Source organism: Panthera uncia, assembly GCF_023721935.1.
Source record: "Panthera uncia isolate 11264 chromosome A3 unlocalized genomic scaffold, Puncia_PCG_1.0 HiC_scaffold_12, whole genome shotgun sequence".
Lineage (NCBI taxonomy): Eukaryota > Metazoa > Chordata > Mammalia > Carnivora > Felidae > Panthera > Panthera uncia.
In genome coordinates, this window is record NW_026057579.1 from 1754558 (window position 1) to 1773087 (window position 18530).

Here is an 18530-nt window from a genome sequence, read left to right on the forward strand (position 1 = left end):
TAAAAGTCATTAAAAACTGGTTGTTTCAAAGTTTCTCATTATATAAATGTTTAACTGCTCATATTCCTTAAGGGGTGAGTACTCAAATCTAATACAATACATGGCAATGGTGAAATATCTTTTGTAAAAATCCATTGTTACATTGTTTATAGTAGCAAAAGACTAGAAATATCTAAATGTATATCAAAAGAACACTAGTTAGTTCTATTAGTTAAAGAATTTCCATGAATGGACATTATGTCCTAACTAAACAGAAAAAGGCAATGCAATGAGGACTACCCATGCAATTAATTCTCAAAATATAATGAAAACAGAAAAGTAAAGGACATTTATAGTATGACATTATATACGTTAGAGAGAGAAATAAGGGTAAAGAGAGGGAGAGGAGAAAGGAGAATGAAGGAACAGAGAAGGGGAAGAAAAGAGAGAGAGAAAAGGAGAGGATAGAAATATTTATATGTCCATACATTACAGAATAGCAACGGGAGAATCCATAATAAATTAGACTGCTGTTTCAAAGATGGAAACCGAACAATTTGCTGCCTTTTGAATTTTTTATTATGTACAAATATAACCTATTTCAAGAAATATTTTTTAAAAACAAAAGATAAAAAAAGAATTGTAAAAAACTTCGAGTTCTGAATGGGAAGAATACTGTTAAAATGTCCATACTACCCAAAGCAATCTGCACATTCAGTGCAATCCCTACAGAAATACCAACAGCATTTTTCACAGAACTAGAATAACTAATACTAAAATTTGTATGCAACCACAGAAGACCCTGAATAGCCAAAGCAAACTTGAGAAAGAAGAAAGCTGGAGGTATCATGATCCCAGATTTCAAGACATACCACAAAGCTATAGTAACAAAACAGTATGGGAACTGGTAGAAAAACAGACACATAGATCAGTAGAACAAAAGTGAGAGACCAAAAACAAACCCATACATATACCATCAGTTAATCTATGACAAAGGAGACAAGAATAGACAATGGAGAAAAGACAGTCTCTTCAATAAATGGTGTTGGGGAAAACAGACAGCTACACGCCAAAGAATGAAGCCAGACCACTTCTTTACACCTTACACAAAAATAAACCCCAAATGGATTCAAGACCTAAATGTGAGACCTAAAGTCATAAAACTCCTAAAAGAAAATTTTAGGCAGTAATCTGTTGAACATCAAATATCACAATGTTTTTCTCAGGCAAGTGAAACAGAAGCAAAAATAAACAATTAGGACTATATGGAACTAAAAAGCTTTTGCACGATGAAGGAAACCATCAATAAGACAGAAAGGCAACAAACAGGGAGAAAATATTTGCAAAAGATATATCCAATAAGGGGCTAGTATTCAAAATATATAAGGAACTCCCATAATTCAACACCAGAAAATCAATCTGATTAACAGATGGGCAGAGGACCTAAATATCTTCCAAAGAAGATACACAGACAGCCAACAGACACATGAAAAGATGCTCAACATGACTAATCATTAGGGAAATGCAAACCAAAAACCACAGTAAGCTATCACCTCACACTAGTCAGACTGGCTAACATCAAAAAGACAAGAAATAAGTGTTGGTGAGGATGTGGAGAAAAGGAAGTCCTCATGCATTCTGGTGGGAATGTAAATTGGTGCAACCCCTAGGGAAAACAGTATGGAGGTTCCTCAAAAAATTAAAAATTAAGCTACCATACGATCCAGTAATTCTACTTCTGGATATTTACACAAAGAAAACAAAAACCCTAATTCAGAAAGATAGATACACCCCATGTTTATTGCAGCTCTCTTTACAACAGTGAAAACATGGAAGCAACCTAAGTGTCCATCTATAGATAAATGGATAAAGGTGGGGCACATATACACAAATGGAATGTTACTCAGCTGTAAAGAGGAATGAAATCTTGCCATTTGTGGCCACATGGATGGACCTAGAGTGTATTCTGCTAAATAAAATAAGCCAAAGAAAAGCAAACACCACAAGATTTCATTTCTATGCAGAATCTAAAAAATGAAACAAACAAAAAAAGACAGAAACAGATTCATAGAGTACTGGTGGTTGCCAAACAGGAGAGGAATGGAAAAAGGATGGGCAAATTAAGTGAAGGGGATTAAGAGGTACGTACTTCTGGTTATAAAATAAATCATGGAGATGAAAAGTTTGACATAGACAATTTAGTCAATAATACTGTAATACATTTATCATGGATATTCATAATGTATATGATCACTGAATCTTTATGTTGTATACCTGAAATTAATTTAATACTCTATGTCAACTTTATTTCAATTAAAATTTTAAAATGTAAGACTATTTTATGAATTTTTTAAAAACCCAGTTTATAAGTGCTTCAAATCATCTTTGGAAGAAGTATTTTTAAATCCTTTTTATTTTTTAATTTTAGAGACAGAGCACACAAGTAGGGGAGGGGGACAGAGGGAGAGAGAGAGAGTCTTTAAGCAGGCTCCACACTCAGTGCAGAGCCCAACACAGGGCTCTAATCCCACAACCCTGGGATCATGACCTGAAATCTAGAGTTGGATGCTCAAGTAACTGAGCCACACAGGCACCCCAGAAATACTTTTAAATTCTATCTCATAATATTAGGAACACTTATTGAGTATTTTTTAATTGTTTTATTTTATTTTTTTAAAGATTTTATTTTTAAGTAATCTCTACACCCAATGTGAGACTCAAACTTACAACCCCAAGATCAAGAGTCTCATGCTCCATTGACTGAGCCAGTCGGCACCCCTTTTTAATTGTTTTAGATGCCACACTCCCTTCTTTGTTATACAATCACCCAAAACTTAAAAATAGTTACAAAAACCCAGATTTTGTTTCAGTTTCATAACTGACATTTAATCAGCATCTTCTAAAGTAAATGAAAAATGCATGGCAAATGATTACTGAAAACTAAAGTCAATTTGTCTTCATTACAGGAAAAATAGTAACTAATGAATTACCTATACTTATTTCCAAACCAGAGTTAATTAAAGTCACAAGTTTTTTAACAGCAAAAATACATATTCATCTCTCAAAAAGGCTTCAATATCATAAGTCATACATTCCACTGTAAGGACCAATATATAGCATATTTAGGGTAGTAACAGGAAAACAATACCACAAAAGAAAAATGTGCAAATGGATGCAAAATAGAGAAGGATATAATATACACTGGTTGAAAAAAAATGTACACAAAGGCACTTAAGAAATGGGTCTAATTTAATGGGGGCACTTTCCAAAAAGAATTTGAGACTTCCATCTCTGCTGAGATACTGAAAGCTGGGAAGACTCTCAATAAGACAGTAAGACAAAGCTGGATGAACTACAAAATAACTTTTCCTGAACTTGCCAAAAAATAGGTTACAAGGTAACAAAGTAATATGAAATATAAACAAACTCACTTCCAAGAAGAGAGGCAGCACTGAACACTAAACTAGCTGTGACACAGCATGGGATGGCAGGTACTTTACGAGCAATTAAGGAAAACCTGGTTAAAGTTTTTAATAAATTGATGAAGTCCCAGAATGGGTTAGTGGAGAGCACAGAACCTCAGGAACCACAGGCACAACGGGCACTCACATCCACTTTCAGTCTCAATTAAATATGGTAGAAAAATGTTGAAACATATACAAAGAATGTCTTCACTGGCTCATCAAACACAGCCGAGGAAAGAATCAACAAACCTAAAGTCAATAAAAGTTACCCAAACTAAAAAACAGAATAAAATAAGACAAAGTATTCAGGAACTACGAGACATAACAAATGGTCTAACAGATGTATAATTGGTATTCCAGCAGGAAGTGAGAAGGAAAACAAAGTATTTAAGGACAGAATGGCTGAAATTTTTCCAAAAAGAATGAAAAGTATCAAACCACAGATCTAAGAAGCTTAGAGAACCCAAAGCTATGGAGACACCAAAAAACAAAATAACAGAATGTAACACTACGCCGCACACCTAAACACGTTATATTTAAATTTTTTTTTGTTTATTTATTCTTGAGAGATAGAGAGAAACAGAGCATGAGCAGGGGAGAGGGAGAGGGAGAGGGAGAGGGAGAGGGAGAGGGAGGGGGAGACACAGAATTCGAAGCAGGCTCCAGGCTCTGAGCTGTCAGCACAGAGCCTGACGCAGGGCTCAAACCCATGAACCACGGGATCATGACCTGAGCCGAAGCTGGACACGTGACCGACTGAGCCACCCAGGTGCCCCTAAACACATTATATTTAAAATGCTGAAAGTCAGAGATAAATATCTTAAAACCAGCTATGGAGAAAAAATACACATTAATCATAATCACAAAGGACCAAAAATAACAATTACATCAGACTTCTCAAAAGAAACTATGCAAATCAGAAGACAATGGAGCATCTTTAAAATGCTGAAAGAAAAAATTATCTCAATCCCAAATTCTATGAGCGAAAAGTAGCACTTAAAAGTGGAGAAAAATTTCAGATTCAGCTCTGACTGAATATATAAAGAGCTCAGAAGTCATCTTGTCCTATAACAAAAAAAAAAAAAAAAAAAAAGTGAAAAGAAAAGAAAAGAGAAGAAAAAAAATTTACAGGGCAAACTATTAACCAAACTACAGGGCAAATGTGGAAAAAGAAAGGTGAATACAGAAAATCACAGCTGAGACATGCTTACCTGGAACACTGGAAGGAACATTTAAATGGTAATTTTGACTAGTTGCTGCAGGATGGGTATAAAGTATCATGAGAATGAAACTCCTAGGGGACACCACTATTGCATGGGTTTTACCTCTAGAAGCTTTTCATTTTGAAAAGGCAAGAAAGATCCCCCCTTGTGTTTCTGACAGAGGAAGGAGGAAAGTAACCACTCTGAAATATGCACAGACTGTCTTCCATAACAAAGGCCTATTCTTCGATAAAATAAACCTTCCTAGAGCCTTGTTCCACTTTGGGAAAGGGCATGTACCAGACTGATCTTTTTTAAATCTTCTTTTGTCACCAGAAGTGGGCAAAAAATTAAGAAATACTTGCAAATGTCATAGTCCAGGGACACAGGCCACAAAAACACTTAATAAGATTATAGAATGCTCCAGTCCCCCACATTTTACCATCACACCAATAGGGCTCCAGTAGAACTAGAGCTAAAAGAGATGCAAGGTAAGTTTTACCTATGTATCTAAGGAGGAGTTTTTTTGGATGTCCAAAATAACAAGGAGATAAAAACAGGCACACTAGAATAACTTTAAGCCTATGGCACCTATAGCTCCAGAAAAATATTAACAAAGCCAAACTCCTAGCCTAATTAACATAAAACCTCATACTGAAGACCAATTCACCCTAGTTCTTAATACCTCATGTATCATGTCCAGTTTTCAACATAAAATTACAAGGCATTCTAAACGGCAAGAAAAAGCAGTCTGAAGAGATCAAGCAAGAATCAGAACCAGGACTAGATATGACATAAAGATTGACATGTTTGTTGGGGCGCCTGGGTGGCTCATTCGGTTAAGCGTCCAACTTCGGCTCAGATCATGATCTCACAGTTCCTGAGTTCGAGCCCCGCATTGGGCTCTGTGCTGACAGCTCAGAGCCTGGAGCCTACTTCACATTCTGTGTCTCCCTCTGTCTCTGCCCCTTCCCTGCTCATGCTCTGTCTCTCTCTGTCTCAAAAATAAATAAACATTAAAAAAAAAATTAAAAAAAATATTGACATGTTTTGGCTCTTGTAAAAAAAAAAAAAAGTAGACATTATCCAAGAAGAGATGAATAATGTAAGCAAGTACAGGGAATGGAAACACTAAGAATCAAAAGGAAATGCTAGAAATATAAAACATAATATTCTAACAGAATGAAAAATACCTTTGATAGGTCTATCAGTAGACAGGACATGGCCAAGGAATGAATCAATGAATTTGAGCCACTGAATAGAAACTTCCCAAATTGAAATTTAAAAAGAAAAAGATGAAAACAAAAAGAAAAAAAATGACTAAGAACTATGGGATGGTTTCAAAAGATGTTAACATACACATAACTGGAATACCTGAAAGAGATAAAAGAGGAAACCGAACAGAAAATATACTGGAAATAATTATTATTGAGAACTTTCCAAAATTAATGACAGACACCAAACCAAAGATCCAGGAAGTAAAGGGAACAAAAAGTAGAATAACAATCCAAAAAATGACAACTAGTGATATCATATTCAAACTGTAGACACCAAAGCAAAGAGAAAATCTTGGAAGAAGATAGAGCAAAAAAGCACTTTACCTACAGGGGAACAAGGGTATGAACTACAAATGACTTCTTGTTAGAAACTATGCAAGCACTAACAGAGTGGACATATTTAAAGTGTTGGGGAAAAAAATCACCAACCTAGAATTCTATGTCCAACAAAATTATCTATCAAAAGAGGAGAAATAAAGACTCTCAAACAAAATTGAGGGAATTCATCACAGCAGATCTGGCCTACCAGAAATGTTTAAACAAAGTTCCTCAGGGAGAATAAAAATTGTATAGTTAGAAACTTGCATCTATATAAAGAGTATCAGAGAAAAAAATAAGTGAAGCCAAAATTTTTACTTTTCTTATTCTTAAATGATTTAAAAGATAACTGTTCAATAATAGCAAATGTGGCGGCACCTGGGTGGCTCAGTTGGTTAAGTGTCTGACTCCAGCTCAGGTCATGATCTCGCGGTTTGTGAGTTCAGGCCCCGTATCAGGCTCTGTGCTGACAGCTCAGAGCCTGGAGCCTGCTTCAGATTCTGTGTCTCCCTCTCTCTCTGCCCCTCCTCTGCTCATGCTCTATTTCTCTGTCAAAAATAAGTAAACATTTAAAAATTAAAAACAATAATAGCAAATGTGTATTGGATGAAGATAGCATATGGATAAGTGAAATGAGTGAGAACAATGTCATATTGGACAGGAGAGAGGAACTGGGAATACAGTTAGAAAGTTACCTGCATTACATATGAAACAGTATGTTATTAGAAGTTAAGTTAGTTTGGGGCGCCTAGGTGGCTCAGTGAGTTAAGCATCCCATTCAGCTCAGGTCATGATCTCACAGTTTGTGAGTTCGAGGCCCATATTAGGCTCTGTGCTGACAGCTCAGAGCCTGGAGCCTACTTCAGATTCTGTGTTTCCCTCTCTCTCTCTGCCTGTGCCCTGTTCACACTCTGTATGTCTCTCTCTCAAAAATAAATAAACATTAAAAAAAAAAAAGTTAAGCTAGTTAATCACAAATGTATATTTCAAATCTGGGATAACCACTAAAATGTTTTTAAAAATTTGTAATTGATATGCAAAAATATGAGATAAAATGAATCATATAAAATCCTCAATTAAAATCACACAAGACAAAAAAAAATTTTTAAGATGGGAAAAAAAATAACAAAGAAGTATGACAGACACCAGTTACAACACTGTAGACATTAATGCAGCTATATCAATCATCATTTTAAATGTGAATGGTCAAGGGGCACCAAGGGTCTAGGTGGCTCAGTCAGTTAAAAACACCTGATTCTTGATCTCAGCTCAGGTCTTGATCTCAGGGTTGTGAGTTCAAGCCCTGCACTGGGCTTCACTTAAAAAAAAAAAAAATGTGAATGGTCTAAATAAACCAACTAAAAGACAGCATGTGGTGGTGGGGTGGGGAGAGATAAAAAGCAAGACTCAACTGGGGCACCTGGGTGGCTCAATTGGTTAAGCAGCCGACTTTGGCTCAGGTCATGGTCTCACAGTTCCTGAGTTCAAGCCTCGCATCAGGCTCTGTACTGACAGCTCAGAGCCTGGAACCTGCTTTGGATTATGTATCTCCCTCTCTCCCTGCCTCTCCCCTTCTCACACTCTCTTTCTCTAAAATAAATAAATATTAAAAAAAAAAAAAAAAAAGGAAGACTCAACTGTATGTTGCCTACCAAAAACCCACTTAAATATAAAGACTAAGAGTAAAGGTAAAGGCATACAGAGATATATCATGCAAACATGATTTCTTCTTTCAAAAGAAAGCACTCTCCTACCTCCAGCATATAACACAAATCAAAGACTTAGCTATAGGTTATAAATCTGTTAAAACTCTTGAAAGTATCAGATTTGGCAATGGATAATTAGAAATGTCCTAAAAGAATGAACAAATAGAGAAAAATACATAAACTGAACCTCATCAAAATTAAAAACAACTGTGCATCAAAGGATATTATCAAGAAAGTAAAAAAAAAAAAAAAAAAAAAAAACAAACCTATAAAATGAGAGAAAATATTTGCAAATCCTGTACCTGATAAGGGCTTACTATAAGTATATAATGAACTCATACAACTCAACAACAAAAAGTCAGCCCAATTAAAAATGTGCAAAGGACATAAACAGGCATTTCTCCAAAGGAGATATACAAATGGCCAACAAGCACATGAAAAGATATTCAACTTCATTGGTCATTAAGGCAATGCAAATCAAAACAATGAGATACCACTTTGCACCCAGCAGATTGGCTATCAAAAAAATTTTTTTAATTGTTGGGAAGGATGCAGAGAAACAGTACACTTGTACATTGCTGATGGGAATGTAAAATGGTGAAGCCACCGTGAAAACAAAAACAAAAAAAACAGTTTTGGAGTTTCTCAAAAAGGTAAATAAAGAATTACCATATGACCCAACAATTCTACTCCTAGGTATATAGCCCCCTCCCAAAACAAACCCCTGAAAATAGGTACTCAAACATTTAAGGAAGAAATGAAAACAATTTTCAAGAATAAAATCTTCAAGAAAACATACGAGGGAACACTTCTTAACTCATTCTATGACAGCATTAATCTAATACCAAACCCAGATAAAGATATTACTAGGAAGGAAAACTACAGAGCAGTAGCTCTCATGAACACACATGCAAAAGCCCTGTATAAAATGTTAGCAAATTGAATGCAAAAATATATGAAAAGAATTATAAACCATGACCAACTGGAATTTATTCCAGATATGGAAGGCTGGTTCAAGATTCAACAATCGATTACTGTAACTCACCACATCAGTAAGCTAAATAAGAAAAATCATGTGAATCGACACAGAAAACACATTTGACAAGATCCAGTACCTACTCACCATAAAAACTCTCAGCAAACCTGAATAAAGAAAGGGAAACTCTTAACATTTTTTTAAAAATCTGCAACCTCCCCCCCCCCACTATACCTAAAATCATAATTAATGGTAAGAATTTAGAAGCTTTCATGCGAAGATTGGGAACACAGCAAGGATATCTCTCTCTACTCCTACTCAATACTGTAATGAAGTCCTAGCTAATACGACATGAAAAAAGGTATACAGAACGGGAAGAAAGCAATTAAACTGTGTGGGTGTGTGTGTGTGTGTGTGTGTGCGCGCGCGCGCGCACACACACACACAGAGGACATGATTTTTTTCTATGTTAAAAACAAAAAAATCCCAAAGAATCAATTTAAAAAATCTCCTAGTACTAACAAGCAAGTATAGCAAAGTTGTAAGACAGAATGTTAACATACAAAAGTTAACTGCTTTCTCATATACCAGTAATAACTGGAGTCTGAAATTTGAAAAAAAAAACTTTTACAGTAGCACCAAAAAAAAAAACAAAAAAAACACCCAAGTATAAATCAAATAATATGTATTAGATCTACTGGAAAACTACAAACCACTGATGAAAGAAATCAAAGAAGATATAAATAAATGGAGAGATAGTCCAAGTTCATGGATTGGAAGACAACATTAAAAGACATCAATTCTTTACCCAAGGGATACAGCAGTACTGATGCATAGGGGCACTTGTACCCCGATGTTTATAGCAGCACTCTCAACAATAGCCAAATTGTGGGAAGAGCCTAAATGTCCATCAACTGATGAATGGATAACAAAATTGTGGTTTATATACACAATGGAGTACTACGTGGCAATGAGAATGAAATATGGACCTTTGTAGCAACGTGGATGAACTGGAGAGTGTGATGCTAAGTGAAATAAGCCATACAGAGAAAGACAGATACCATATGTGTTCACTCTTATGTGGATCCTGAGAAACTTAACAGAAACCCATGGGGGAGGGGAAGGAAAAAAAAAAAGAGGTTATAGTGGGAGAGAGCCAAAGCATTAGAGACTCTTAAAAACTGAGAACAAACTGAGGGTTGATGGGGGGTGGGAGGGAGAGGAGGGTAGGTGATGGGCATTGAAGAGGGCATCTTTTGGGATGAGCACTGGGTGTTCTATGGAAACCAATCTGACAATAAATTTCATATATTAAAAAAAAAAGTTAAAAAACAAAATAAAATAAAATATACTTTAAAACTGAAAAAAAAAACCCAACAAAAAAAGACATCTACTCTTCTTAACTTCTTCTGTAGATTCAATGCAACCCCAATCAAAATCACCAAAATCTATAATTGTAGATATCAACAAATTGAATCTAAAATGTGTACGTAGGAGCACCTGGGTAGCTCAGTCAGCTGAGCATGCGACTCTTGATTTTGGCTCGGCTCATGATCTCACAGTTCATGAGTTCAAGCCCCACATCTGACAGTACAGAGCGTGCTTGGGATTCTTTCTACCCCTCTCTCTCTCTGCCTCTCCCGTGACTGCTCTTTCTCTCTCTCTCTCAAAATAAATAAGCTTAAAATTTTTAATTAATTAATTAATTAATTAATTAAAATGTATATGTGAAGGCAAATGCCCCAGAATAGCCAACATAACAGTGAAGAAAAACAGGGCTGGGAGATTCCCCACTATCCAATTTCAAGACAATATAAAGCTACAGTACTCAAGACAGAGTAGTATCAACCAAAGAATAGACACATAAATCAATGGAACCGAAAACAGAGCCTAGAATTTGGCCCACACAAGTATACTCAACTTTATATATGAAAATAGATATTTTTCCTATAATTAATTGAAGCAAACTAGTTTTCAAAAGGCCTCACTTCAAATCTTCAGGATAATGCTGACTAAGCTCAATATCCATTTGTTAACATCTTAAAATGACAAATTATACCTTATGTTTATACTTGTTAAAGTATTTCTATAATTAGAAGCACTGAGACATGAATTGGAGCAATTTAATAACTATGTAGAAGGTGGCAACTGATAGAATTGATAGAACACTTTCTCATGACTACCAGAAAGTATTTCTTTCCCCAAATGTTAGCAATAGTCAAGAAAATAGTTAAAGAACATGTTTTCTGAACTTGTTCTTCAAGTCTCAGCTTTAAGGTTACTTTGAGGAGGTCTTGCTTGACTCCAAGGACAGGTTAAACCCCTTGCAGCGTAATTACACACAATGCTATACCTCCTTCCTTTTGTAAACCACACTGTACTTATAATTACTTATAGACTGTCCACTCCAGAAGGTTAAAGATCTTTTATTTATTCACTTAGCCCGTATACAACATCTGGCACAAAACAGATGCTCAATAACTTATGTTGAATTCAACTGCACAGAATATGTGCTCCTTGGAGAAATGGCTGATTCCAGGACTCAGGTTGGGATACACTAATCACACTGCTATAGACAGTTTGTATGTCTAAATGTTTGTGCCACCCCGCCAAATTTATATTTTAAACATAATCCCCAATGGGACAGTATTTGAATGTGGTGCCTTGGTCATGAGTGCAGAGCCGTCATGAATGAGTTTAGTGACCTTACAAAAGAGACCCAGAAAGCTTGATTCCCCCTTCTGCCATGTGAGGACACAGTGAAAAGATAGCCATCTATACCTAGGAATAAGGTCCTCACCAGACACTGAATCTGTGGGTGCGCTGATCTTAGACTTCCCAGCCTCCAAAACTGTGAGAAATAAATTTGTTATGTATAAGATACCTAGTCTATAGTATTTTGTTACAGCAGCCTGAGCAGACTAAAACAGGGATATAGTGAAAACTAAGCTCCCTTCCCACTTTTGACCCTCAGCTACTTAGCACCTTTCCCTAATTATAAAATTATTTATTCCCTAAATAAGTTATATCTCTGTAAACTGGGGTTTTGTGTATCCTTCAAGATTTAAAACATACATATAAGTAGAAATTTACCAAAAGGAACAAATATAACTTAACTTAGGTCAAATTTTGCATACTCTGATCACTGTCAGATGGATATACAAGAGACAAGTAGGCTGTTCTCTCAATGTGGAGCTGTTCTCTCACCATCTCTACTTTTGTTCATCAAGCAAATATTTGATAAGCACCTTACTCTTGCTAAGGGAGTTCAACACTATGCTGATCCAGTGAATGATAAAGAAAAACATGATCCTTGCTCTCAAGAAGCTTACATTTTTGTTGAGGGGACAAGGTTCGTGAGAGTTCAAGCTCCGAGACGGGTTCTCTGCTGACAGTTCAGAACCTGGAGTCTGCTTCAGATTCTGTGTCTCCCTCTCTCTCTGCCTCTCCCCCACTCACACTTTGTCCCTCTCTCTCTCAAAAATAAACTTAAAAAAATTTTTTTTTAAACTTGCCCACAAAAGCTGAACAGGTGAGATCATTTATTAAAGGATTTCAGGGTTTGTTTGTTTCCATTATGGATAAATCTGTAAAGCAATGCTTCTCAAACCTTAATATTCACACAAATCCCTGATTAACCTGTTAGAATTCAAATTAGGATTAAATAGGTCTTGGGTAGGGCTCCCGATTTCTAAAAACCTCCCAAGTGATGCTGACACTGGTCTGCACTTAAGTGTCAAGGTTGTAGAATATATAAGGAATTAACCCAGGGGTGTCTGGGTGGCTTAGTCGGGTAAGTGACCAACTCTCGATGTCGTTCAGGTCATGATCTCATGGTTCATGGGATGGAGCCCAAGTCCAGCTCTGTGCTGACAGCACTGAGCCTGCTTGGGATTCTCTCTCTCCCTTTCTCTCTGCCTCTTCCCTACTTGAGCTTACTCTCTCTCTCTCTCTCTCTCTCTCTCAAAATAAATAAACTTAAAAAAAAACCCATATATTTAAAAAAAAAAAAAGAATTAACCCTAACTAGCACTACTAGCCAAAACTTTACAGCCTTTCATTTTCCATGACTCTGAAGTGAAACTATTATCATTCCCAGTTAATAGACAAGACTAAGTAAGGCACAGAGAAATGAACTTTCCCTAGATCACAATGCTTGGTCTGTGGAAAACCAGGGTTCAAATTTAGGAAGACGGACTCTGCAGGACCCTCTTAACCGCTACACATTATCCCGACATTATCTCCGTTAACAGGTAGACCCAGAATTCTAAGCCAGGTCCAGAGTTCTCCTCGGTACCATTCGCACGAGTCGGGTGCCTACTACAATTCATATATGTCTGCAGTCAACATAACGCTGTAGGGCAGGGAAGGAGGAAACAGAGCCTCCCACTCAACGCAGCGGGACAGGTGGAAGGGGCGGCAGGTCCCTCCTCTTCCCGCAGCTGTGGCTGGGCTCCGCGAGGACCACTCTGTGGGTAACGGCAGGGCGGCCGATGGCCGGAGGCGGGCATTAGGGGCGGGGCGTCGGCAGGGAAAGGTTCCGGGCTGGATGTACCAACGCGGGGAGGGGAAGGGGTTTCCAGGGGCCAGGACCGCCTTGCTACCTCCGAGCCCTGTGCCGAGGCTGAGAAATTCTTTATCTAGTCCCAGGCTGCCTTGTGGAGTGCTGAGGTAGCAGGGCTCTTTTTAGCCACGGCCGCCTCCTTAGAGACTCTTCCTCTGGCACCTCGGTCGAGTGGAAGGCCCCGGAAATGGGGGCCGAGTGGCACCTGGCCAGAGCTGCGAGGGAGAGGGGCCAGCCGCTTACCAACTCCACTACGCCCCACGCAAATCCCCCGACTCTTCTGCCGCCGCCGTAGCCCTTACCAGCTCTTTGGGCGGCTTCTCCTGGGTTTTCCCAAACAGCCCCATGGCGAATTGAACTCGTCTTGCCCCTTCTGGCTTTCCGTTCCCCGCGCCCAGGCAGGTCACGGATAGCCGCCTGGGCGGGGCAGGCGTGAGGAAAGGAGCCCAGACTCCCAGAGAAGGCAGCGGCCGCGAGAAAGGTGATGCGCATGCGTCCGGCTCATGCGCAGAATTGGGCCAGGCGCAGTTTCGTCAGAGAGATTGTTGCAATTGCGCCCCTTCTGGGCGGAGATTTGTAGATGGTAGTGACGAATTAGGCGTGTTTTTGTGGGGTGTGGAAGTGATTCCTTTGGAAGATACGAACTTACTAACTACATGTGGTGATTACAGCTGCTTCTGATACTTCTCTTAAACCTGTATGTTGTGGCACCGGAAGTCTATCTCCACCTAGACAAGGTACATTTACAACCACTTTTCCCACGGCATCACCCATGAGTCCCCTAAGCACGTAACTTGCGGCAAGCCAGAAACGACCCCTTCTTTCTCCCGCTAGACTTGTTCCTCCCTCCCCTCTGTTGTCGCCACCCTCACCTAGTCACTCTAACCTGGGCATCACCTTCTCTACCCCCTTTACCAAGTACCAGTAATGGTAACTTTCCCATGTTTTTGAACTCCAGCACTCTCCTTTCCGCCCAAAGTGTCACAGCGTTTGTTCGGGCCATTGTTATTTCCAACGTGGATGATTTCTACCTGGCGCTTGTGTGTCCGTCGTCTTATACTCCACATGGACCGTGACCTTAGTGAGATTCCCAAAGGTATCTGTGACTAAAATAGAGGCATTTTAGCCCAGCAATCTGATTGAACCTACACAGTGAGCTGATGGTTGTTGTCATTACCTCACGTCATGGTGGAGAGCCATTCATTTAGTGCCACAACCTCATATTCCCATCTCTGGTGGTAAATGGTACAACCACTTTGAAAACGTTTTGATAATTTCTTAAAATGCTAAACATACACCTATCTTACGCAATTCCACTGCTAGCGGGTTACCCAAGAGTAGAAAAAGCAAATGTCTTTACAAAGACTTGTAAATGGGTGTTCATAGCACCTTTATTTGTAATAGCCCAGAACTGGAAATAATCCAAATGTCCATCAAAAGATGAATGGATAAATCAGTTGCGATAGATCCATATAATGGAATGCTGCTCAGCAATAAAAATGAACTATTGATACATGCAACAATGTGAATCTCGAAATAATTATGCTGAAAGAAGACAGAAAAAAAAGTAAATGCTACATGATTACATTTATATAGCATTCCAAAAAAGGTGAACTAATCTGTAGTGACAGAAAGTGGCTCAGCAGTTGCTAGGGGACAGGGGTTGTTAGGAAAGAGGAAGGAAGGAGGGATTAGAGACACATAAGGAAGCTCTTGGAGGTGATGGATATTCTCTTGATTGTGGGGATGGTTTCACAGATGTATATAATGTCAAAACAAATGGGTACTTTATGTGCAGTTTATGTCAATCATACTTAAATAAAGTTCTTTTAAAATAGCAGTACAAATTCAGTGTAGAAACTAAAATCCCATTCTTACTTCCTCAGGGGAAAAGGTCTCAAAGAACCTTATAATTAAATTACTATAATTATAGATAGTATGAATTCTTTGAGATCTTCTCCTTTGGAGAATATGCTTTCACATATTTTTACTTAGTTGGGATCATGTTATACATATTGTTTTCCGATCTCCTTTTAAAAAATTTTTATATAAATTGTCATTGATGTTAATATTTATAGCTGAGGACTGAGTGTTATACATAAGAGATGAATCACTGGTATGTACTCCTAATTCACTATTGCATTATATGCTAACTAACTTAGAGGTAAATTAAATAATTAATTAATTTTAAAAAAAGAAAAACTTTTAAATCATTAAAAAAAAAAAAGAGTGGTTTACCTGATGGTAGACATTAGCAAGTGGTGGTCCCAATGTATTAAAATGTATTATATTAAATTGGTTGATTTTCATAATAATTAACTAAATTAATAATAATAAATTCATAATAAATAAATATTAAAATAATAATTTTATTTTAAGTTACAGATGTCTTAATAGTTAAATATATTTTGAAAATGAAATTCAGATCAAACATTTATTCCACCCCTGAAGCACAGGGAAGTTTTAAAACCATTCCACCAGACTCATAAAATCGAAGGCAGAAAATACCTTTTACTCATCTCTGTCTCTTCAATACCAAACACAATAGTTTGATGAATGAACATTGTTAATTGAAAGTATGGAAAAATTGATTTCTAAGCCCTAAAGTAATCTTATTAAAAATTCATCTGTGTTGATAAAAAAAAATATAGTTGAAGGATAATTTGGTGGGAATGGACTAAAATTTATTTAACCATTTTCCTATTGTATGAGATTAAGTGGTTTCTAATTTTTCCTTATTAAGTAATAAACATAGATACAGCTTAAATTGTAAAAATACTACCATTGCTCTCTACACAGGTTGCACGGTTTTCAACTACCAACAGTGTATGAGAGCATCCTATTCCCTAAATCCTTGCTAACAATGAGTATTATCAATATTTTGCAATTTTGCCAATCTCATGGTATAAAATATTGTTCCTAATTTTCATTTGTATGATTACTAGTCTAGATGATCATCTTTTTGGTTTTTTATTGGATATTTGAATTTCTTCTGTAAATTACTTCTTGTATCCTTTGCCCATTTTCCGTTGAATTGTTTTCCTCTTTTCCTTCCCTCCTTGTTTCAACCTTTGAAAATGAGAAATCTATGGAAATGTTTTTAAAGTTTCCTTCACCATATCCCTCCTCCTCTTTTTTTCCTTTTTTTTTTTTCTTTTTGAATGAACCATAAGGCAGAAATTTTTCACATAAGAGGACACTGAACTTCCAATTAGTCAACAATATTTATCAAATACCTACTATGGGTCAGGGATTCTGTAGGCTCTAGGGAAACTATAGTGAAAAAAAAAAGAACTTCATACAATCTGGTGAGAAGGACAGGTATTAAACAATGGTGATCCATAAAATTAAGTGAATTACTACAAATGTGCAAAATTCTGGCCATAAGAAGAATATGGTGATCAGGGAATCTTCCCTGAACAGGTTATACATAAGTGAGACTTGCAGGGTGAACCAGCAGAGATATGAGGAGAACCCAGTACAAAAGAAACAGCATGTGCCTAAGAGCCTTCCCAGTTTCTGGGTGTAGGCTTGGGACCACAGACACTTCAGTTCCTAAAGCTGCACTTACCTGAAAATTGGTTATCAAGGGCAGAGAGGCCCAAGGGAGCATGGAGAAAGGTTCGATTGGGCATGTGGCATCCAACTAAAAGAGCCCATAGCTACAGACAGAGCCCTATAAACACGTTGATGCAGTTGTTCCTCAGTGACTAAAAGGGCACTGTGCATCTTCCACGCATGTTCCAGGCTCCAACGTCAGAGCAACATATACTCTATTTATGTCCTGATATTTCTGTGGCACTGGACAAAACTGTGGCTGTAGGTTGTCCTTCATACACGGACCTCAGGAATTACGCACCAGATCCTCCCACCTGCTAAGAATCACATCTGAGGGGGTGGGAAGAACTAAGTGAGCAGGCATTCTAGCTCTTCACTCCTGCCAAACACAGCAAGTGTTTAACAGGATCACACTCCCTTGCCATATGTTCACAAAGACGTTTATTCACACACAACTTCAAAGGTTTTGTGTGAATTCTCCTGATCCCTGAAAAATATTATAAATAGATGCATATCCTTGACTTGAAAGATAATGCAATGCCTGATGCTTTAAATATTTCCCTTGAATTTGAAATGAAAAATAGAAAGGACTGTTTTTCCTTCATTCTCCAGTTTGTCCTTGCTCATTTCTGTAATGTTTCCCATCTTAGGGAGCATTGTGGCTCAGAACTGTTCCCCATTCACCGGGTAGATTGTTAAATGAAATGCTCTGGGCAAGAAAATCACAACCCAATTCCTAGCAGGAATTTTGGCCTAATAAAACCAAGATACACCTTGTTTTGTACAGCAGATGGATTCTGAAAATATTAGATATAAACTGGCTTTTGGAAAACTGAATTCCCTCCCATGACTTATATAATAATTTTGGGATGGATTTATCTGAATTTCTGATGAATCTTCATCTCAGGGGCTTCCAGCCACAGCCTATGACTTGAAAGAAGGTAAAGGAAAACCTTGAGTCATCTTTCCGTTTCCAGCATTCCTCTGCCAACCTTACGAAAACCCTGTACCAGTTCCCTAGGGCTGCTATAACAAAGTACAACAAACCAGGTGGTTTAAAACAACAGAAATGTATTCTCCCACTGTTCTGGTGTTTCAAAATCCAAAATCAAAGTGTCAGCAGGACTATGCTTCCTCCGAGACTCTGGGTAGAATCCTTCCTTTCCTTTTCCTAGGTTCTACTGAGAGCTGTTGATCATGGGCATTCCTAGGCTTGCAACTGCATTACTCCAATCTCTGCCTCGTCATTAAGTGGCGTTTATTAGTCAGCTTGTGCTGCTATAACAAAATGCCATAAGTTGGGTGGCTTAAACAACAGAAATTTATTTTCTCACAGTTCTGGAGGCTGGAAGTCTTAGATAAGTGCCAGCATGGTCAGGTGCTAGAGAGAGCCCTCTCCCTGGTTTGGACTTCTTGCTGTGTCCTCACATGGTAGGCAGAGCAAGCTCTAGCGTCTCTTCTTTTATTAGGGCACTAATCCCATCAT

At 37.8% G+C, this 18530-nt stretch overlaps 1 protein-coding gene across 1 annotated transcript in view; it reads right to left on the bottom strand.

The window, feature by feature from the left end:
* Positions 1 to 13983, bottom strand: part of CHMP3 (charged multivesicular body protein 3) — a 52535-nt gene extending 38552 nt beyond the window's left edge. Inside the window, exon 1 of the mRNA XM_049651863.1 lies at positions 13789 to 13983. Coding sequence (XP_049507820.1) covers positions 13789 to 13833 — 45 coding nt within the window. The 5' untranslated portion in view covers positions 13834 to 13983. The remainder of the gene's footprint in view (positions 1 to 13788) is intronic.
* Positions 13984 to 18530: the final 4547 nt, after the last annotated feature.